Raw genomic sequence first — 21,590 nt, 5'->3', positions numbered from 1 at the left:
AATGAATATAGCTTTAATAACTTTGCAAGATTTATATGACGTAGCTGAGGGAAGGCTTTATTTAATAAAGCATTTGTACAGAAGTAGTTACAGTCTGAAGTGATATTTCTATGGTAACAAATAAGAGCATTATTGCAAGCTTCTGTCATACTTTTGTTTGAGCGTCTTTTTCATTCTCAAATTGTGCTACTTCTTGCTCTGTTCTTGACAACAGTTGTTCCATAAGATTGAGTACTTGTGAATCAGACGACCTCCGGTTTTAGTGGTTGTTTCTATGACCAAATAAAATCTTTGCTATTATAGGTACAGGGGACATATTCGTAAAAGTTTGTACTTGTCTTTTTCCAAATAGATTGCTTGTAAATTTTCTATGTTTGTATTTAATCTATTTTCACCAGTAGACCTTATTACTAAGGCACGCTTCATCTTACCTAAACTAAATCTGTAATAATAAGCATATGTTAATATCGTGCAATATAGTCAGCGTTTAGCACTTACAATATACATATCTTTTACAAGTGACTAAAGACTTTTTCATTTACACGCAAAAACAATATCAATCTAACTATCATGGCTTAACAAGAAGTTGAGGGACTACTATCACGTCATTGAGTTGCCTAGATTGTTCGAACGCGAGATCATATTCTTCCAAATTCTGACAAATGTGAAGGCGAGCTGTCGATACGGTTTTTACATCACATCCTAAATCATCCGTCAAGCTAAAGGAAATAGAAAGAGAGATTCTTGACGCGCTACCAAGACCAGTGACAGGCGTACTACAGCATATCTCACTCTATTGTAACGAGTTCCGAACATTGAAATAATGAGAAATAATAAAAGACAATTTATAAGATATAAAAAAGTGATGATTTTTACTAATAGTTATTTCTTTTAATATTTAAATGATTTTAAATAGCATATGTTGGATGTTAACAATGGTAAAATACAAGGTGCTAATCTTGATAATAATATGGAATGGCACCGATGCTTAAGTAATCTCGTAGGAACCCAATAAGGAAAGCGCATCACAAATATACAATCACAAGTGTAGCGCGCGCGCATTATGTCTTTTCTAGCCTGTTGATCAATCTAATGGCACAGGGCTGCAAGTTCTTTTATATAATTAATCCTTAACATTAAGCCAAAATTCCTCAATTAAAACTTGTAAAAGATTAGACTCCATGAGCTCGACATTGTTTATTATTTGAAAGACAAGTACAATGGCGTGTCTTTGTATGTAGTATTAAAAGACAGTTCAACGTACAATCAAGCTTGTCCATCATAAAATTCATCAGAGTCATTTTTATAACCAAATATCAAATTGTAGAGAGAATTTGTATAATTATACCTTATTTTATTACAGGCACTTCTTGACAACATATACAACACTTGTTCAATAAGATCGAGGATAAGAGAAATATGTTCCTGAAAAAATAAATAATGTGTGAATTTATTAAATAACAAACATGTGAATAAATCAAGCAAATATATAAATATATATGTAACTGACAGAATTTACTGCCTATTTAAATGTATGCGCGTATATAATGAATGTAAATATATATATATATGTGCATAAATAAGATATAATAATAATGCTTAAATATGCAAGATGATCAACAAGGACAGAAATCAGTCGAATGTGGACCAGAGCAATTTGTACATTTGGCTGCTGTCTTTCTACCATCGTTATTAGGTGATCCAAAGAGTGAAAAGTGGAGAGTGGGCATCAAATTGGGTCTTGGAAAACTATTCAAGATGGAGCTTTCGGTGATGACTTCAGGGCCAGCCCTGTTTTCAGCACTTCTTTGTTGATAAGAGGATGATTTATTAGGTAATGCTCGTTGTGATGAGGTCGAAAAGGGCTGTCTTTTCAATACAGAGGATATAGGTATCATACTCTTGCGAAGACGATCATGTTTACTCTTTGTACTCGAACCGAACAAACCAAAGAGAGGCACACTACCAAGAATTGACATTGACATATTTAAATAGAATAATAATGAAGAAAAAAGATCAAAAAAAGAAAAAGTCTTTTATATCAAATATATTCTCTATTGTTTCTATTCTTAATTCACGTTTTTTAATTCATTCCGTGTGTTTCCGAATGATTCATAATTTATCCTTGAGGAATTATTCAAAACGTTATTTAAACCCTCTTATCTTTTCTATTCTTTTTCTTTTAAAAAGACAAGTAGTAAAAGGGAAAGAGATCAAGTTACTTTTTATACCTTTTTTTTTTTCATATAAAAAATCATTCCATCTTTTTTTATAACAAACAATAATAAATAGAATGAAAAAAAATGGATAAATGTAATATCCGTGACACGTTTTATTCAATTTAGGTATACAGTTCTTGTATGTTATCTCCAATAAAGGGAATAGATTCACCTTGAAGATCGACATTTTCAAGGAAATGATAGGGGAATTCGACCAAATGACCATGAATATTAGCCAAGTGGTCTCTTATTTCATCTACTGACATTTCAGGGTCATGAACATGTCCAATATCAATCTGACTAGGATCAGGGTAGAACGTTTTGTACTCCTCCCATGTGGTGACTATATTTACTTTTTTAGTAATTTTGGCTCAGCATTTCTTGCTTTATCTATACCTGTATCATCAGGTACACAATGGAATACATGACGGAAAGCAACGGTATTTGTTTTGGCTGTAGAGTTCCATAGTGAAAGTGTATCCTCATCAAGTGGGTCCATCACTTGTCTATCTTCTTCGCTGTCTGTTGTATCTATCTGCGGTGTGGGCAAAGGAAGCATAGCATCTGTGACTTCATCAGGTGGTGCATCAGGGATCAAGCCCAAATGTTCCTTCCATAAGTTGCGTCTCAAAGTAGCTGCAAATCGACTAGCTTCATACTAATGAAGTTTTAGTTACGTCATTTATGCAACGATAAATCAAAAAAAAAAACTTACATATTCACCATTCATCTTGGAAGGAATCGTATCCTTATCTTCAACAATTAAAGCAATTTCAGAGTCACGGTCACCACACTGAGAACGATCATTCAGATTAGCAGAGCCCATAATGACGACCTTGTCTACACACATAAAAAGAGGAATTAGACATGTGTAGCTTATAGTTTGCTTTTCTTTACCATCAGCAATTAAAAGCTTTGCATGAATATAGAGCTCTTCAGTAACGTAATCACTGGCTTCTTCTCTTTCAGCTTCATCATCTCTTGGTTGAGAGTATTTTGTATCATTCACCCAAGGTTCGCTTTCAATATCACCACCTTCCATTGCATCCTTGGCAATTGAATCAGAGGCAATACCTTCTTCCAACTGTTCACGATGGCGACGAATATCGTCATCATCAGGAATACGACCATACTCAACCTCTTCATCTACATTGAATGAACCTTTGGTATCACGAGCAAAGTCAGGATCACCTGCATGATGAACGACTTCAGCCTCTTCTCCTTCATGACCTTCAATGTTATCCAATTGTTGTTGGGTTGTGTTGCCGTAACCGGCTGCCTTGACAAGCAATTCTTCAAGCTTACTACGATTGATACGATCATAACTTCTTAAACTATAAAAGCGGATGTACTCGTCAGGATCAATGCCAGTCGCCTTGAGCTTTTCAACAATACTATTAGGACCACGACAGATAGACATGTATTGATAATGCATAACCAATCTGTATCAATAAATGCGTGTTAACTGACTATTCTACATATACGCTATATAAGTATATACCTAGCAGTGGCTGCATCCTTTGTACTCAAGTCAGCGGGGAATGCAGGCATCAAGGGCATCAAGACAAATACTTTAAACTTTTCTTGTTCTTCATGAGCGCGGATGATTCGCTTGACGATAGCATTGCCAATCTGGTTCTTGAGGATACTGCCATCGTTCATCTCGGTCGCAGTGACTGAATAGGTAATAGTGGAGTTAGTTCACGTGCTCTATATATCTGTTAGTGCTACATTACTAAAGAACTGGTTTTCAATATAAATGTAATGTTGGGCTCCAAGGATAGTAGCAATATAGGCATTTTGAATAGAGTGCTAATAATAGTAATAATTAGTTATCCCTTTTTTGTTCATCATGATCTTAAAATCCTTACTTCAAGTTCAACACCAGAGCTCCATTTGGCACTGCTTCGAAGAACTTGTGTACGCATCGTTCCCGTTACACCGTGAGTTCTGTGATTGTGACGATATTTTCTGTAATGGTGAGCCTCAGGGTCTTCTTCGATATATCTCTGTTGAGAGCCCATACCACCCAAGGGAGGTTGTAAGAAAGGAATGTTGTCTTTATCTTTAGCCTTTTCATGTTTAACGAAATTCCAACGCTCACAAAAGTGACGTGCAACGTCCAGAACAGGAGCACCCATCTTTTTTTTAATAAACAGTTAGGGCTTTGTTCTTATGTGTCACCCCATGGATATAACTTACCACACACAAGGACATATCATGCCAAGGCATTCTAGGAATGACAGTTTTATCAATAAGACGCATATCCCAATCCTTGACTGCAAAAGAATGGATTAGCATATATTGTATATAGTATGTTTTTGTCTTACCATGATCAAAATCTCTCACACGAGCGTCACTATAATCTTGACCTAATCATATGCAAATTCCGTTTTAGACTAAAAAAAAAATAAATAAAGTTATATAATAAGCCTAACCTGGAAATAGTTCGCTTTCGGGATCATTTCCGTGAAAGTCTGCTAAGGGGTGAGCATGAGTGTCCCAACGACTGTTATAGAAAGAGTGTTAGAGGTATTTATCATGTTTCTATATGTCTATTTACCCAAAGCATAGATCGATACCACCGAGGAAAGCAATCTGGTTATCAACGACGACAAACTTTTCATGGTGAGACCAGAAAAAGGTGCCTCCGAGGGAGTGATCAGGGTGTCTCATAACTAGTTGCATAAGCTTAAACGGCAACTTAAATTTTTGTTCACTTTACCTATTATGTTTTCACTCAAGGATTGAAGTGCTTCCTTGGTGTGAGCACTATCCAAGGTTAAAGCCATTTCGACTTCCTTTTTCAAGTGTTATTATGCAATACTTATATCATACACATTTCCACTATTTACCTTGTAGACAACAATGTAAATCTTTACACCTTCATCTGCCTTCTTCTTTAATAATCGGTCAATACGATATTCTGGATATTTAGATGGAGGTCTGCGTAAATACTATGCAAGTATTAGTGCTGTATATCTTGCATTTTGTTTAGTGTTTACCAACTCAGGTGTCTATACACAAAAAAAAAACGCCTTTAGTCTCTCTTTAACAATAGTTTTTTTGTTGTATAGCTTTACCAGCCACCAATCTTCAATGTAAATACACTCGGTTGCCTTGTCAATAGCTTCTGAAACAGCCCTTTTGATCACTATATTATTTTCTCTCGCTCTCTTATTATGTATATATATATATATATTTACCAGCAGTAGTTTTGTCCATCAATAAAATACTTGACTTGAGCACCGTGTCTGACGGCAGCAAATGAATCATAACGATGCTTCTCGTTCAAGAGTTGTTGTTCAATGAAATCATCATCTTCCTTTTTGGGTTCTTCGCTGCTCTCAAAGAGACTAGTCACCTTTTCAGCAATATCACTAAAGATTGTCATTGTGAAAAATGGTTTAAAATGAAAGAAAAAGAGAGAAAAAAAGGTTGTAAAAAAGTTTCATCTTTTTATATAAAGTCGTGTAACTGTTGCCCTTTTTTTTTTATGTACCTTTTTTACTCAATTCTTTCTCCGTCTATTAAAAGCAGCAACAAGAGCACTAAACTGTCAAAATGCATTTCTTGTAATTCTATTTAATTGGCAAGTTTCCTTTCTGATTGTTTTGCAATACCTTTACGCGTCATCCTGCTTCTTTATATAACTGATTCTCACTGTTGACCATTTCTCTCTATTTTTTTTTACTGTGTAAATAACAAAACCTGGTCCAGACTAATCTAATGTAAAAAGAAGCATAATCATTAGCCACGTTTATTAGTTTTTTTTTTTACACACACAGCCTGAGATTATAAAGAAGCTCTTTAGTTCAATTCATTACTACAGACATGCAGGTACACTCTTCGATGATACGTCGTATTGCAGCTGTATCTGTTTCATGAGAGGTAGCTACTATTCTACATTTAAGCATTACATAAACTCATAACACAACAAAATACACTCTCTTTTATTCTATTATTTATTTTATTTAAATAAACTAGTTAAGCTCTTTTTCTTTTTCTTTTTTTTCTCTTTTTATATCTACAGAATGACTAATACAACTCCATATCGTCTTCATCTTCATCGTCTTCATCTTCATCTTCTTCTTCTTCATCTTCTCCATCTTCTACTTCTGCTGCATCATCAGAGTCTTCTTCCACATATATATTTTCTGCTATTTGAGCGCGTTCCAATTCTTTGTCATTAATATTTGAATAAGACTTGACATTGACTTGATTTTGCACAACATCCAAACGTCCTCTTAAAGCAAGTAACTTGGGAAACACGCCTAGTCGTGTATCCAGTGCTTGATAAAAGTTGGATAATTTACCTACTAGATTTGGCACTGTCATCAAATAAGCCGTATGAATCAAGAGAATAGACTGAATCCAGATCAGAAGTGCAGGCGCACGGCCAGGCTTTTCTTGGAAGCGTGTAATTAAGTCGATCAATAAGGGAATAATGTATTTTGTTGGTAACCGTCTAATTGTGTTCTCAATCACATCTCGCTTTGTAAATTGTAAGCAGGCTTCCAATAAACTGTTGTCGCCCGAGTGGAGTGCCTGGACTAAGACTGTCTGTAAGGAGCCAGCTGCAGGTGTCTCAAGCGTCTTCTTCTTGCTCTTTTTCGTCTTGTGTTCACTTGAATCAGCCACGTCGAGGCTCATCAGCTTTTGTTCAATCGTTTGTTCCGCAGAACCTTCGTCTTCCTGTTGACCATTAGCTATCGTAGGTGCTTTGATAGCAAAATCAGAATTGCCAACCACTGTCACTGTCGATTCATCATAAATCTTTTTGGTTGTCCTAAGGTTGTTTGCAGCAATGGAGGCATTATCAATCAAAAAGTTTGTCACTGGCTGTCTCGACAATTCAATTTCTCGTAAAATCGCGCCGGTCTCTTCATTCACATATTTTACTACTTCAAACGATGGTTTCACGCTTGATCCACGAGCAGTCATGATGGATTTGCCTCCCTTGTCTGTCACGAACTTGGCTGCCAGGATCGGCATCATCTTGTTGTCTTGTTCAGTGGACAGAATCTTGATGCTGGTATCCGGCTCCTTGGTTAAGGATCGCATCATCTTTCGCTTGTGACTTGTTGCCTGTACTGTGACCAATGAAGGGTTTTCCCAGACGGCAACGATACCTTCCTCTGTCACGGCAAGTACAGTGGGTTCTGTTGTAGAAAAGTCAATATGCGACACATTGCTTTCAACCGTCAGTGCTGTCACATTGTTGGCATTCGTATTTGATGATTGGGCATCCCAGACGTTAATGTATCGATCATCTTCAGCACTGGAAACTAACAAGTCATCTTGAGGTGAAAAGGCAAGTTCTTTCACTACGCTAGCGTGTCCAGTAAATTTCTATATAGCAGAATTAGTTACATGATTTGATGATTCAAATACACATACCTTGATCACACTACGACTATTCAGATCCCAAAGAGTGATAGTGTGTCCTGCTGTAGCTAATTTTGTTCCATCGTGACTTAACTTCAATTTACGTACGTTCTTTGCGTCTGCTTTCCATTTACTAAATATATGATAAGTACGTGTTTGTTTATGTCGATTATGAACCTACAAGAGCTCTTTTTCTTCTTCAATGTCCCATTCTATAATGTAATTATCCTCAGCAACTGAGTATCCTCTCGATCCATCCTTTGTCATGACAAAATCAGATATAGGTGTTGTATGCGCATTTTCCAGTTTCTTTATCACAATACCGTGGCTAAGCGAGTATATAGAAATTGAGCCAGATTGCATACCTAAAGCAATCACTTTAGATAAAGGTGCTGCACCACTCTTCTTCTTTTTGAATGCTTGCACAGTGCTTGCCTAAGAAAGAACATGTCAACGTTGTGTTGCTTTATTTTTTTGTGGTATTATTTACTTGTAAATCACTATTATCTTTAATGTATCCCCATGATAAGCATGTTACTCTTTCTTTCTCTTTTGCGCTATAATCGTTGCTCACAGTGCCTGAACGAACATTAAAAATACGCAGACGGTGTCGATCCATAGCCATAGAGATTAAAGCAAAGTGATCTGCAGTTGTGCTTTCATCAAATGCAGAAATGACAATACCTGCATTCTCTGAAGGATTGGCTGATGTTTCTACAGTTGAAGTATCGGGATTTCTCTTGATCGGTGCTTTGCCCATTAGCTCTCTTTATGCTCAATATTGAAGAGTTTATTTGACTATTTTTTTGAGAGGCAATATGAAAAAAAAAATGGAAAGCTAGTCACGTAGGTAAGTGACTTTTTTATATAAAAACAATTTTTTAAGGAGGCATTGATTGCCAAATTTAGTAAAATGAGATAAAGTAAGCAATTCTAGGGTAGCTTATGGCTGTTGTTGATCTATTTACAAGCGTAATAAGAAATGCAGTATGTATTTTACAAGTGTATGTTTTGAATTCTTTTAAGAAGGCGCCAGGTATGTATGCTACGTATCAATATGGAATGGTTTCCCTTTTGATTGCTTGAAAATCAGTGTATTCCGTCAAGCTGCGGCCAATAAAATCTATCTCTCTTTCTTTTTCTTTTTGAAATAACAATTAGATAGTTTGTCATTATTCTTTTTCTTATTATAATATATTAAACCACATTTTGGCTTTGGGAATGAACTTGAAGTAAAAAGAAAGAGAAACATTACTTTTATAAGCTGACACATAGTTTAAAGGTGTGAATAACCAATATCATGAGTCAAAGAACAGGGAGTTTCCCGAAAAGAAAAGACGAAGACTATAGCAGAAAGACAAAAGGTTCAAGGCAGCTATTTAACCCTAGCTTTGATAATCCTATTGCATTTAATAAGAAACCCAATTTTGAACCTCCTGTCATCATTAAGAAAAGAGATAAACCTACAACAACAACAACAGCAACCAACACTACAATTAATAATAATAATAATAAAGCACCTTCCAAAGAAACTCAAGCACAAGATGCAAAAAGGAAATATTGGAAACGACTTATTACATCTATACGAGAACATGAGCTAAAAATAGATGCACTTGCCAAGACCTCCAGTCAATTAGCTTGCTTTCGTGAAGAACAACAACAAGAAGAAGAGATATGCTCAAGAACGGAGATAGCTCCTCAGCCCAAGATACCGGTTTCTATTACCGAGCAGGATCTTCAGGACGCACTCGATGTCTGGAAACAAAAAATTGAGCTTCATTTAGCACTGGCTGGAGCCTATTTGAAGATATTTGAATGTGATATAGAATACACTGAGAAAAAGAGCCTAGAAAGTCTTTGCTGGAAGCGCGCCATTTATAGCCTTGTCAACCAATTTAGAATTGCTATTAAAAGATATCCAGTAAAAGAAGATGGTTCCCCTGCCATGGACGTGGAATGGCGAGAAGAACTGCTATTAGAAGTCGATGGTGACGACGATGATCATCAGATACCTGTGTTAAACAAAGATGGAATGATGACAATGAAAAAAATTGAACCTAAAGGAAAAGAAAACGGACAGTCTAAAGTTGAAAAGAAGTATGGATCTAGTCTACTTGGTCTCTTTCTCGAGTATTTGGATCGAGTAGATGCATTTTATCAACAGGTCGCTCAATTCCTAAAGAGTACTGAGCCAGATCAAGAAGATCATATACATTCCTACCTCAACCAGTGGAGACGAACAAAAGGCTACAGATGGTACCGGACAGTGCCTCTTCGTGGTGATATTGCCAGGTACAGGTGGACGTATATTCCAGATGAAGGACTTGGCCACTGGTCTCGTCAACAAGCATTTGAAGAGGCTTGGACATGGTACTTTCTCGGTATCTGGCTTATGCCTGCTAGAGGGAACTTGTACTTTAACCTCTCCTTACTACTTCAGACCAAGACTATATCTACCGGATATGATTTTCATAAGCTCTATCTTAGCACACGTAGTCTCATGGTACGTAAAAATAGCTTTTTAAATGCAAGAGAGGGCATGTTGGCACTGTTTGAAGGCAATCGACGCTGGATGAATAAGTTTATAAAGTCAAAGCAAACGAAAAAAGACAAGAAAAAGCAATTACATCAAACTATAGATCAAGGCTATCACACGCTTGTACCTGGTCTGTTTATCAAACTTTATGGTATGCTGTTTACCAAAATTGGACTTGACGAGTTTTCAAAGACTAGGAGGTTGTTTTTTGATAACCTGTTTCCAAGAACTATAACACATTCCATCAACATCAATAGTCAAAATATCATCAAGCCGTTGCCCTCTGATGACAACTTTTTATCAGCTGCAGAACTATTTTGGCTGGAGACAGCCATACTCTGCTTGTCATCCCTCTACAGCTCCGATTATTCAAATTCAAAACTCACAAAGGCCATTTCTGACTATCATCATTCCATGTTTAACAAGACAAGTGCTTCAGAGGATGGCCGAATGATTCAGAGGCTTCAAGACAATGTCCTGTTTGCTTATGCTATAGACATGTCTTGTCAAATTGCTGTAGAGTGTTTTAGAAGATGCCTTGATCCAGAGCTACCACGTATACAAACACCTGCTCTACCACAGTTACCCAATATACCTCTTCGATTGAATGATGAGTTTCTGTTTGGAGACAGGACAGCAACGCCCAACTCAGCAACACAAGAACAAGAAAGACAAAGGACAGAAACAGATTCTTGGTTTATCTATATCGAGATATTACTTCAATGGATTGTTCTAAATGGCGTTTGCTTGCGTAGCAATAACATGCCTTCGTTCTGGGAACGACTGATTAGTGATATAGAGTATGACCTTATCTCAAGAGAATCCAGATTACACAATGATCGCTATCAGTCCTTAATATCGCCTGCGTTCTGGCCACTTTTGGTTCAGTTTCTAAATCATCTGATTTCTCAACTACCTCACGAACTTCTTCATGAAGTGCTGAATAAGCATTTTGTTGATGAAGAGGAAGATGATCAGCATCAAGAAAAGACAAAAGAAAATGCGAGCAAAGAAGAACGACAACTTATGTTGGACATTCAAAAGTTTCTGGGAGACACGCCTAGTCTTCCCGAAGAACATCATCTAAGAGGTCTAGGTTGGATAGATGAGGCTTTTGGTCGCGTGCTGAAATTAAATGAAGGTAAAGCAAAAGCAGAACATTATCCAGAGGGGCTTGATACGACAATGCGACGAAAGATAAAGATTATAGATTATGGTTTTATATTAGTCAAGGTGATATAAATATTGTATTTTATCTAAAAGAAAAACTTACTTTTTTTTTCTTTAAAAAGCATTTGAAAGATATTTTATATTATGATCCTGTCGATCAAGCCATCATTGTTCCTTCCTCCGTCAAGGAACGTATAGTAAATCGTGTCTATAAGGAGCAAGAAAAAGATAAAACAATAGAAAGTCTGTATGACGATGAAGAGGAGCAAGAAGTACCCACGATTGTTGCAGAAATGGATGATGATGTGCTATTGTCGACTGATAAAACAGATTTGAGCGATGAGGAGGAAGAAGACGATATGATGACGCAATTGAAGAAACGAAGAGAGCAGTTACAATCTATGATCACAGCCGATATCGAAAGCAATTACTATCGTCGACTGCCAGCACGGGCAAAGGAAAGAGAGAACAGATTGAATTACTTGCGTGAGCGTATTCTTCCTGATAAAACAGTGCTGGTACTTGATACAAACTGCTTTATTGGCCACCTTGAACATATCAGAAAACTCATTGCGTCCGAAAAATGGTCCATCATTGTTCCTCTTGTTGTCATTACCGAACTGGACGGACTTGCGATCAACACACAGAGGCTAGGTACTATGGCTGGGGAAGCTATTAAGCTGATCGAGTCCACATTAGCAACAAAATCCAAAAAGAGCAACCTGCTTCGAGTACAGACATCGCATAATAGCTTTATGAACAACATCTCTATCCGCTCTGAGCAGTTTGTGTTTGGTGAAAGTGATAAAAACTTGGATGACTTGGTTCTTTCCTGCTGTCTCTGGTGGATTTCACAAAAGAAACATTGTGGCGATGTTGTCCCTGTTTGTTTAGTTACAGGCGATCGTAACTTGAGTGTGAAGGCCCGTGCAAGAGATGTAGAAGTGGTACCCGTGTCTGCCATTATGAGATTAACTCCTAAATAATTCTAGGGAAACATATCCCTTGTTTATTACGTCAAATATAATGCTGAATAAAATGAAAATCAATGAGAAATGTTAAGCTGGTATAATTTGCAGAAGTTGGCTTTGTGCAGCTCTTAGCACAATACTATATCTGTCTTCAAACAGTCCAAGATCTTTGCCGGTCCAAACGTCCTTAATATAGGCTCGTTTTAAGCCAATATCCTCAAACTGGATAGAGACCTCATGACTAAACCCAAGCATGAATATATAAGTGTGAGCATTAATCAAGCACGCGTAAATGCGGCCATCCTTCAGCTTCTTCCACCACACTTGCTTTCTGTTTTGCCATACGTCACCTGAGCCTATGGGCTTAGCCATGATTCCGCTTTGATGGATATCCAGGATTTCTTTATGGTTATACCACGACAGATACTTGTCAGGTATCGTCCTTGGATCCGAGCCTATACAAAATACCGAAGAGACCATAGCCCAAAAGCTGATATAAGTCTGTCTTACTTCGTCATTATCTAACCCGTCTACGCATTTGCCGTTGACAGTCATTCCAACCAAGACGACGTCAAGGTCAATGTAGAACCCATAGTCACTTCCCACCACGCACTTTTGTGCCCATTTTTCACAAGGCGTTATTCGCTGCATGACACGATGAGTGGATGTCATGGTCCTTGTCGAATAGGATTCAATGTCCACATAGATACGTGCTCCGTTCGATATCTGAGCCCATTCGTCTGCATAAGAGTGATCAATGTACCAAGAAATCTCCACCCAAATACCATACTTGTTTAAAGCGTTGTACAACATAACCGTACATGCACGGTTATCAGGTGCTTGGTAAGGATAATATTCATTACCACCACCAGGACCAACTGCGTCCAATTTAACGTAGGATACGCCGTACTCATGGAGTAAATCGGCTATGGATTGATAATAAGCCATGGCAAGTTCATTGTGTGCATCGGGCATAAATGTCGTTCCCGCAAATCCACAGCCTTCTTTTCGGAGCTGGACTAGTTCGTCCACCGTGTGATTTGTGCCTTTTATCCTGCACCTTTTATCAACGGCGTCTTGACGAATGCCTGGTAACAGATAGACACCCAATTTATGTCCATTCTGTTTCAAGTAGTCAGATAGTGCACGGAATCCGTTCGGAAACAAGTCGTCCCGGGCTGCCCATCTACCATATTCATCACATTCAGTACACCTGTGAAGTAGATTAATACTTTTTGTATTTGCTGTGTTTTCTATATTTAGGTACCAGCCAGAATCTAAGTTAATATACTCATAACGAGGTAATTTAACCTTCATGGCATCAGACACTTCTTTGATCTGCTGTTCATTAAACCTAATTCCGAAATTATATATAGATCAAGTAAGTCATTTGTCCTAATATATATCTATACTTTTGGTGTTGCTATGAATACCAAGGGTTCAAATGTTTGCCTCCATAACCTGGAACATCGTCCAGTAGCTGAGACGACCAAGTAGAGAAGCCAAGGACTGGCTTTTTAGCATAGTCTGGTACACTATAATTGGGATTATCAGCCATTAGAAAGGGAGATTTTTTTATTTATTTATTCTCAAAACCTTTTTTTGTTTACTTTTTGTATCATTTTGTTTCTAATGGAAAGAAACCTGCAATTGAATTGACATCAATTTGTTCCAATTTAGCATCAAGCAGGAAACTCTAAACACCCAAAAAAAGTATTCAATATCCGCTCTCTACACCGAAGGAAAGTCCGACATCAACTTTCCAAATTTTGCTGAATCATGTAATAATTTGTTCATAGCATCTTCTTCATTTTTCTTGAGAACGAAGGGTGGTCGTCGTTTGTAATCATCTTGTATAATCCAGTTTTCAGAATATTCACTGCTGCATTGGTGTCTGCTTTCTTCGCTTGAAGGGGTTCTTGATCTTTTGCCAAAGAAATTGGTGTAAACAAATGACAAGTGATGGTATGAAGGGAATTCGTACTCTCTTCGTTCCTTTACTGGCCTGGTTTGCTGCAATAATAAATCCTTTTTTATGTTGGCTTAGGGGCGCTTAAGATAAGATTGATTTCTTCTCGCTGTGCTTCCTTGGATATTATTTGATTAATTTATTTTCTTCATTAGAATAAAATATGAATATATCAGCATTAACCCTTATAGTGTTACCTCTGTAAATATCCTTCCACTATGAGTTCTATGATGATAGAGATGTCTAGTAATATTAGATACAATTCTTTGTCCTTTTCTTAAAGTATTTAATACACTGTCGTTATCATCTTTGAGAATAGCCTAAAGAGGTATGGTGACCATTTTTATACACTTTGCTTGTTGTTGTTGTTGTTCTGTGTTTACTTCCTTCTTTTGTGCTTGAAGCTTTTGATCAGCAAAAAGCTGACCATATATTCTGTTCTTATTTTCTTCCACATATTGACGCCATGATAATATTACAGGAATGTATAGCTCTGTGTAAACATCAGATAATTGCAAGCGAGTAATGATTGTGCTTGGGTTTGTATCGTCTGAAATAAAAGGCATAAGTGTTTATTCAATCCAGCATTTCTGCTTCGCTATCTTCTAACAAACCATTTACTTGATTCCATAATTTTGATGCGTCTTTGTATACATTTAGCAAATTATTTTTTGCTATTTCCCTTTCCTCCAAGTCTTTTAAAAGCACTTCTTCTGTTGGACTTTCTTTTTTTGGATATTTTTTGTATAGGTTTATCATTTCTCGCTTTAACCTTGACTCGAAGGCTTGATAAATGAAGAACTGGCATCTTTCTTTTATTGCTTGTTCCGAGAGGGTAGTAATAGCGTCCACTAGGGATACAGAAGATCAGTTATAAGAAAGAAAGGAAAAGGAAAATGGACAGCAGTAATCAAATTTATTCAAAGGTGACTATAACTCATCCATTGCTGTTTAGTCTATTGATAGCACTGCTAAAATCAGTAACTTTAAAGCTGAAATGGGGTATCAATAAATACACACTCTCTGATGGAACTCCTTTTCTATAAAACGGATATTTTAATCTCAGGCAACTTTTTTAAATAATCCTGTTGATTCTTTTTCTGTTTTGACCTTCATCTTGCTGAGCATACAATGGCGAAAATAAGATAATTATAAGTCTTACAACAATTGCCTCAGAAAAATAAGCAGACATTTTTTTTGTTCATAAATAAGAAATACTAAAAACAATAAAGATATATGCTTCAAAAGAACAATATCAAGTTTTATCTAATTTGAAGATACAGGGTTTAATGCGTATGTTAGGCATTATGTAACGTTTAGGTGAAAATAAGCAAGTCTACTCAAGATACAAAGCTGGTTAGAGATCGTGTTCGCGCTAATCTGAATAGCATGATGTACTCTGGAACGCCAGAAGCATTCGATCTGGCTCATCAGCTGTTTCTTGTTGAAAATAAGGAATTTGAAGTATTCTTTGCGTACTTTAACAGCTTGTGGTTTCCAAGAAAGGAATTGCGGTCTAAAGCGTAGAGACAGATAATCATTAATGCTTGTTGTTCCAGTTTACTAAAATCTGGCTTTTCTGTCTATTTATAGAATGATTATTTCCACACTAATAATTTGGTAGAATCATACCGTAACCTATTAAAGAGTTTCTATAGGGTCGCTCTCGTTCTGTTCGTATTGATCGGCTAGTTTATCTTTTGTCTCAAATTGCTGTAGTAGATTACTACCAAGAAGCCGTTAAATGCAAACTCGGATTTCAAGCTGTAAAATTGATGGTAGAAGAGCAAAAAAAGAAGAAGGCTGCTGATACCCTTGATTATGACATTGCTTGTGGTATGCTAGAGAAAATTGAAGATAATCTGTTTCAATGTAGATCCTTTACATATGATATGTTATACTATGACAGTGAAGTTCGAAACGGTTATCTTTATAGCTGTTCTTGCCCTGAGCCCTCCAAGCCCTGTAAACATATTTTCCTTGTCAGTCGTATATTTCAAGCATCTTTTACAGAACGTTCAAGACTGCGTGTAACTCTTGTTACAGATGAGAATGCCGCCTTGTCTAATACGATTGAAGAAATGCCAAATACTACCTTTGGTAATATTCAAGGCACTAGTAACATGGACGAGCGAAACCTGCGCTTTAATGAACTCATCAACGAAGGAGAAAAGCTTGCTTTGTTAGTTCAGCAAAGGCAAACTAAATGAAATGCTTTTATTGATAAATACTTTGAAAGAAGCAGCTACTGCAATGTATGGCGTTAGAGGATCTTCTCATACATTTCCACCAAGACAATAATAATTTCTTTCCTTTTTTTTACAATTGATATAATAAACACTTTGGGAAAAAAAAAAGCCTATTACACTTAATTCATTAATCTTTACTTCGAAAGTATTCACAAAAAGAAGCTAAATATTTAAGTACCTTTCAATATCGGATATGGCTGCTAAAAACTTAGTAACTTTAAACGCCGCTGCTCCTGTAGTACAGATCAATGGTTCCTCATTCGACAATCACTGTCAGATCAGGTTCACTTTAGTCTAGAGGCCCTTCCCATAATTCTTGGATGATTATAAATAGATGTGCAATCAAGCCAATTATTGTTATTGATTGTAGATGTTAAAAAGTATAAATACTATTGTTTTATTCATCGTAAATAAAGGTATCATCATATATTTCAGCCTCGCTGACTTACTATCCTTTTTCTATTCTTCTTATTATTACTAGTTTTTGTCTCTTACCTTTGTATTTGGCAAAACATCCTCAACATGACGAATGAGATATTATACTGCAAATGTCGATCCATGGTGATATTGGACGAAATATATGTCCAATTAGTCGTTTGTAGAACGTTTCTACAACATGTTATTCATAGATATACAACAAAGAAAGATGATTGAAAAATAACCTTTATTCTATTATAAAATCGTATAGTCTATGTATATAAATAGTCTATATCTCATTTCAATAGAAGGTAATTCTACAATGTCTTTTTAGCCAACTCTTGTCTGAACATGTTAAATCTTTGCATTGCATAACCAAAATAATCAAATTCAATTTCACTTTGACTAGCCTGAACAAGACCCCAAAGACCCCAAAAGAGATGGCAAGCCATCTTCCACAGCTCAACTTCCTCGAGCAACTCGACAGCATGCTGTTGATCATAGGCGGTCAAGAATTGCATTTGCTCTTCTACTGTTGGATAATCCTCAAGATGCATCCTTGCAGGCTCATTGCCATGATAATTGTACATCCATTCACAAAAATGGTTTGCAATGTCATAACCTCGGGGATTATAGCCTGCATATTCGAAATCAATGACAACAAGCTCATTGGTTCCGCTTGTTCTCAGAATATTTCCATACTGTGTCTAAAAAAATAAACTAGGTTAGATGGAAAGGTACGATCAAGCAAAAAAGAAAAAGAAAAAGAAAAACTGCGCCCTACGTCATTGTGTGCAAATACAGTAGGAGTAGATAGTTGATTCAGTAGACGCTTGCATGATTCAATATCCTTGTACAGTTCAGCCAAATCAAGCTTTTGCTCAATCTCTTTGGCCCAACCTGGATCCATGTTAAGAATAGGGAATATTTCACTTTCAAGGGAATTATACCATTTGTCAATGTGTTGCCAGACTTCTAGGGTTTCATTATCTGAAGGAGGAAACGTGTCCACAATAGAATGTAGTTGGTAAAGTCTAGAGGCGATCTGTGCTGAGGTATAAGGATCACGAATATCGTCTCGGGTTAATGTTGTTGATTCGAGATATTCCTCAAATCGACCGTTACCAAAGGTGCCCAAAAGTCTAGGGCCAATACTGAGTTGTGAAAGACGAGAGAGCCAACTTAGTTCTTTATCTCGATCCAAAATTTGTTCACAACCAATACCATAGATGCGCAATAACATACGATGAGAACCAGCATCCACAAAATAGACAGCGCTACAAAGCAAGGAAATGATAAGTACGTTGTATTTTTAATCTATTTTACAGCTTACTTTGTCATTGCTCCACTGACTCGAGTTAGGTTAAAAGTTTGGGTTGTTACAAGCTCTGGAAATAGAGTTGTAACTAATTTCTGAACAGCCCGCTGTAATTCTTTCCCCTTTAATACTCTATTAGGGGAGGATTAGATTGACTATGATTGATACCTTGTCTATATATTACCTCAAGTCAATGGTATATTTACAGTGAGGGATAGCAGTGTGTGCTACAGCAAGAGAATTTGTCACAGGTTGTGGTTGTTTGCTCAAAGGCAATATTCTTACCAAAGAACGACTGTCATCAAATTTCAGCGCAAGACTTATTTTGTTTCGAATAGAGAGTATTTTATTTATAGTAGATAAAAAGGGCTTTTGAATACGGCGTGTTTTAGTAGACATCAATTTTGAAGTAAAGGGCAAGAAAGAAAAAGAAGCGTACAGAAACAAAACAGACTATACTTCAAATTCAGACGATGTTTTTTTTTAGACGAATCAAAATGTCTAAAGTTACATTTTGATTCGTCTAAAAAAAACTAACATCGTCTAAATTTGAAGTAGAAACACTATATTTATCCACATAAATTGAATACCCGACAGGTGCATTCAGATGAGGTCGCGTGACTGAACACGGTTGTGTAAACTTTGATAAAGGGAGCTCTTATCTACAATTTACACAGCGCTTGTCCTTGTGATTATTTGAAAAATACGCTTAGACATAGATTTTATTGTTGTCCCTTCTGAGTGACGCATGGTGCTCATGTGGCCTCCTTTGGTGGTCCAGGTAGTTCCAGTAAAAATCTCTCCTTTGGGTTCAGGACAGAGGAAGCGAGAGCATTGAAATTTGTCCAGATGGCACTGCATTGGTTGTAGACATTGTCCGTTGGTATTACTAGGAAGTACAATTGCCGGTTTTGTGTGCGGGAGGGTTTTGCTGGGGCAACTGTTAAGAATATGAGATATCCTAATGTGATGGAATCGTTGGTGTTTGAGCAATACATGAAAATATAAATTTAAACCAGGTTATACGGTTAAACAATTTTATTTATTAATTTATACAATATAGAGGCCATAAGGGGCACGTGTTATTTTTATTATATCGTTTTTGCCCTGGCCAGTTCAAGCTGTGAGGTAGTATCTAAAAATCCTTCTGGGCTCGAGGGCAAAAATGCTTTGGCTGACAGATTCACGGAACACGTGTTAAAGACGCTGATATGAAGAATTAAATAACCATTTGAGCAGTTTCTGCCTTGGGTCAGATGGTGATGGTGGCTCTTTTTCATGATATAGGTGATCAAGCATATGTAAGATAGCGCAGATTACGGGTCATCTGATAGTCCAAAACGATCTTGTTTGAAAAGAGTGTGGTTTTCGAGTGGGAGGCTTATTTAAAAGGAGGGACAGAAGATCAGTTATAGACTTCGGTATTTGTAGACGGTGACGCATGTCGAGGCAATAGATGGTATGCTGTTTTGTAAGAAGCTGTGAGGTGTGTTGCAGGCAGCGGGTAGTGTTATAACTGGGTAACCAACCAAGACGCCAACATATACATCGACTTCTCTCAGACCTGGTCATTGGTAGCCAAAGGATGAGGTCTAAGGAGATAGTCGGACGACAATGTATAAGAACAGAGGCGTGCGTTGCGTGCTTGTGATTGAGGTTATCTTGGCGGAACTTCCTTTGCATCAATCGTAATGAGCGGCGATCAAGGGATTCTGGGTTTGGTGAGCATATTTTCCAAATGGGGGACCTAGAGAGTTTATGCCATTGGAAGTGACTTCTAGATTGGCGGATCAATGGGAGAAACGCGTTTGTTATGCAGTATTTCCAAAAAGTTTAGACACTGATACCAAGAGTAAATTTTGCGCTTGTTAAATCCTAATGTCACGTTAACCATTGGTTGATTTCGTATATGTAGGAGCTTTGCCGTACAAAATATGGGTATATTAAGCATGAAAGCACTGTCAGTTCTTTTTTTTTTTTTTACTCTCTTTCTCATTAAAAACCGAGTATTACAACGTGTGCTTTCAAATTTTCTATGAAGACGGGCACGGTAATGCAGTTGATGCATACGGTAGACCTAAGACTATGGACTACATCATTGATGAAGAGCGATATGCTTTAGAAACAGTTAGTTCACACACTCAGTATTTGCATAATCAGCCTCAGGAGAATAATTTCGATGTAGGCTCTGTGGCAGATGAAGATGCAAAAGATGACGCAGATGCTTGCATGAAGGAGGCGTCGAGTAAGCGAGTGTACACACTCTATACGGATCAAGACAAAGTTGGATTCTTTAAACTGACGTTTGAGAAAGTTATGAGTGCTTCAGCTGCTGCAAAATAATTAGGTATTCATGTTCGTACAGCTCAGAAATGGGCTCAAATGTACAAAACGGATCCTGATAGTGTTTTTATAAAGCATAAGAAAACCGGTCGCTCGCGTATACTTCAAGAAGAACACAAGTAAGTGATCTTGGAGCGCATATATGAGAATTCTTCAGCCGTCTTGGAGCAAGCAATAGAGTGACTACTTCAAAAGTTTCAGGATCTCAAGGTTTCTAAAAGCACTGTCTACAATTTTGTAAGAACTGAATGTAACTTGTCACTCAAAAAAGCCCAATTTCAGCCTGTAGATAGGAGCAGTGAAGAAAAAATTCAGGAGCGTTTTGACTGGGTTCGTAAGTGGGTGCGTACGGACATGAACTTTAGAACTAATTGCGTCTTTCTCGATAAGTCTGCATTTCATATTAATTTAAAGCGTAGTATGGCCTGGTCAAAAAAAGGATTGCCTGCTGTGGTCACAGTGCCCAAAATCCGAGCACAAACAACAACGATTTTAGGTGCGATCTCTGCTTCAGGATTAATAAAGTGTAGCCTGAGATTACCGCAGACACCAGTCAAGCAGCACCGTATCCATGGAGGGCTTTAGCCGCTTCTTTCAAGTCAGATCTGAGCAGTCTGCCGTTCTTAGTCGGTTCTATGAACATACCATCACAAACCATGATAATGGATACTCCCTCTTTAGCAAGGTCCGTCTTTTAGTGTGTTTCAACAAACAACGTGCCGATCAAAAACTTATTCAAGACTTACGCGCTAAGTTTCGAGAAGACGCTGTGCTTGTGATGGAAAACTGGTCCGCCCCCATGCTAGTTGCCATGAACCTATCCGTGGCTTTAGTTTCCGAAGACTCCTCAAGAAACATGGGTTCCAAGGTTTTTTTATAGACTAGTACAAGACCAGTAGGTACTGTCCAGCATGCCACAACGAAAGCCTCCACACGTTCCGTCGTGTTCCAAATCCACGACTGTATCAACGAGAGCGATATTCTACGGCTGTCTGCCATGATATTTTAAG

The 21,590-nt window shown here is 37.3% G+C and overlaps 9 protein-coding genes across 9 annotated transcripts; 2 read left to right on the top strand and 7 right to left on the bottom strand.

Moving 5' to 3' along the window:
- Window positions 1-1,616: 1,616 nt before the first annotated feature.
- On the bottom strand, window positions 1,617-1,985 carry RHIMIDRAFT_241117 (uncharacterized protein; the record flags this gene model as incomplete). Its single annotated transcript, XM_023609512.1, has 1 exon — window positions 1,617-1,985. One exon carries the CDS (start codon window positions 1,983-1,985, stop codon window positions 1,617-1,619), a length of 369 nt encoding a protein of 122 aa, XP_023462609.1.
- Window positions 1,986-2,341: 356 nt separating this feature from the next.
- Window positions 2,342-5,613, bottom strand: RHIMIDRAFT_207286 (phospholipase D/nuclease; the record flags this gene model as incomplete). Its single annotated transcript, XM_023606975.1, has 16 exons — window positions 2,342-2,562; window positions 2,616-2,877; window positions 2,935-3,059; window positions 3,117-3,661; window positions 3,721-3,895; window positions 3,956-4,031; window positions 4,091-4,360; window positions 4,422-4,498; window positions 4,550-4,591; window positions 4,658-4,728; window positions 4,783-4,897; window positions 4,945-5,020; window positions 5,075-5,176; window positions 5,225-5,236; window positions 5,303-5,363; window positions 5,426-5,613. The coding sequence occupies 16 exons, from the start codon at window positions 5,611-5,613 to the stop codon at window positions 2,342-2,344; spliced, it is 2,418 nt and encodes an 805-aa protein (XP_023462608.1).
- A 2,104-nt stretch (window positions 5,614-7,717) lies between these two features.
- On the bottom strand, window positions 7,718-8,415 carry RHIMIDRAFT_267105 (uncharacterized protein). Its single transcript, XM_023611968.1, has 2 exons — window positions 8,098-8,415; window positions 7,718-8,042 (listed from the first exon to the last, which is right to left on the bottom strand). Exons 1-2 carry the CDS (start codon window positions 8,365-8,367, stop codon window positions 7,785-7,787), a joined length of 528 nt encoding a protein of 175 aa, XP_023462607.1. The 5' UTR covers window positions 8,368-8,415; the 3' UTR covers window positions 7,718-7,784.
- A 492-nt stretch (window positions 8,416-8,907) lies between these two features.
- On the top strand, window positions 8,908-12,299 carry RHIMIDRAFT_241114 (uncharacterized protein; the record flags this gene model as incomplete). Its single annotated transcript, XM_023609511.1, has 2 exons — window positions 8,908-11,376; window positions 11,436-12,299. The coding sequence occupies 2 exons, from the start codon at window positions 8,908-8,910 to the stop codon at window positions 12,297-12,299; spliced, it is 3,333 nt and encodes a 1,110-aa protein (XP_023462606.1).
- Window positions 12,300-12,371: 72 nt separating this feature from the next.
- Window positions 12,372-14,048, bottom strand: RHIMIDRAFT_294729 (glycoside hydrolase; the record flags this gene model as incomplete). Its single annotated transcript, XM_023614117.1, has 3 exons — window positions 13,881-14,048; window positions 13,718-13,819; window positions 12,372-13,638 (listed from the first exon to the last, which is right to left on the bottom strand). Exons 1-3 carry the CDS (start codon window positions 13,904-13,906, stop codon window positions 12,372-12,374), a joined length of 1,395 nt encoding a protein of 464 aa, XP_023462605.1. The 5' UTR covers window positions 13,907-14,048.
- Window positions 14,049-14,523: 475 nt separating this feature from the next.
- Window positions 14,524-15,319, bottom strand: RHIMIDRAFT_267097 (uncharacterized protein; the record flags this gene model as incomplete). Its single annotated transcript, XM_023611967.1, is given in 3 exon segments — window positions 14,524-15,179; window positions 15,235-15,281; window positions 15,298-15,319. A coding segment is annotated over 1 exon segment (198 nt), but the record flags the coding sequence as incomplete, so codon positions are not given.
- On the bottom strand, window positions 14,761-15,068 carry RHIMIDRAFT_67502 (uncharacterized protein). The gene has a single exon (XM_023615550.1). It carries the CDS (start codon window positions 15,010-15,012, stop codon window positions 14,830-14,832), a length of 183 nt encoding a protein of 60 aa, XP_023462604.1. The 5' UTR covers window positions 15,013-15,068; the 3' UTR covers window positions 14,761-14,829.
- A 709-nt stretch (window positions 15,320-16,028) lies between the features above and the next one.
- On the top strand, window positions 16,029-16,466 carry RHIMIDRAFT_301230 (uncharacterized protein; the record flags this gene model as incomplete). Its single annotated transcript, XM_023614362.1, has 1 exon — window positions 16,029-16,466. The coding sequence occupies one exon, from the start codon at window positions 16,029-16,031 to the stop codon at window positions 16,461-16,463; it is 435 nt and encodes a 144-aa protein (XP_023462602.1).
- A 717-nt stretch (window positions 16,467-17,183) lies between these two features.
- On the bottom strand, window positions 17,184-18,724 carry RHIMIDRAFT_267095 (kinase-like protein). The gene is made up of 4 exons (XM_023611966.1): window positions 18,422-18,724; window positions 18,253-18,369; window positions 17,704-18,196; window positions 17,184-17,626 (listed from the first exon to the last, which is right to left on the bottom strand). Exons 1-4 carry the CDS (start codon window positions 18,634-18,636, stop codon window positions 17,237-17,239), a joined length of 1,215 nt encoding a protein of 404 aa, XP_023462601.1. The 5' UTR covers window positions 18,637-18,724; the 3' UTR covers window positions 17,184-17,236.
- Window positions 18,725-21,590: the final 2,866 nt, after the last annotated feature.

Source organism: Rhizopus microsporus, assembly GCF_002708625.1.
Source record: "Rhizopus microsporus ATCC 52813 unplaced genomic scaffold scaffold_20, whole genome shotgun sequence".
NCBI classification, from domain to species: domain Eukaryota; kingdom Fungi; phylum Mucoromycota; class Mucoromycetes; order Mucorales; family Rhizopodaceae; genus Rhizopus; species Rhizopus microsporus.
This window is presented reverse-complemented; position numbering and strand designations above follow the sequence as displayed.

Bases quoted from the DNA above. Each gene is read 5' to 3' on its own strand.
- RHIMIDRAFT_267105 (XM_023611968.1), bottom strand. From the start codon at position 8,367: ATGGGCAAAGCACCGATCAAGAGAAATCCCGATACTTCAACTGTAGAA. The intron at 8,043-8,097 runs GTAAATAATACC...GTTCTTTCTTAG, and splicing joins AAGATAATAGTGATTTACAA to GCAAGCACTGTGCAAGCATT.
- RHIMIDRAFT_67502 (XM_023615550.1), bottom strand. From the start codon at position 15,012: ATGATAAACCTATACAAAAAATATCCAAAAAAAGAAAGTCCAACAGAA.
- RHIMIDRAFT_267095 (XM_023611966.1), bottom strand. From the start codon at position 18,636: ATGTCTACTAAAACACGCCGTATTCAAAAGCCCTTTTTATCTACTATA. The intron at 18,370-18,421 runs GTAATATATAGA...CTCCCCTAATAG, and splicing joins AAATATACCATTGACTTGAG to AGTATTAAAGGGGAAAGAAT. The intron at 18,197-18,252 runs GTAAGCTGTAAA...CTTGCTTTGTAG, and splicing joins GTCAGTGGAGCAATGACAAA to CGCTGTCTATTTTGTGGATG.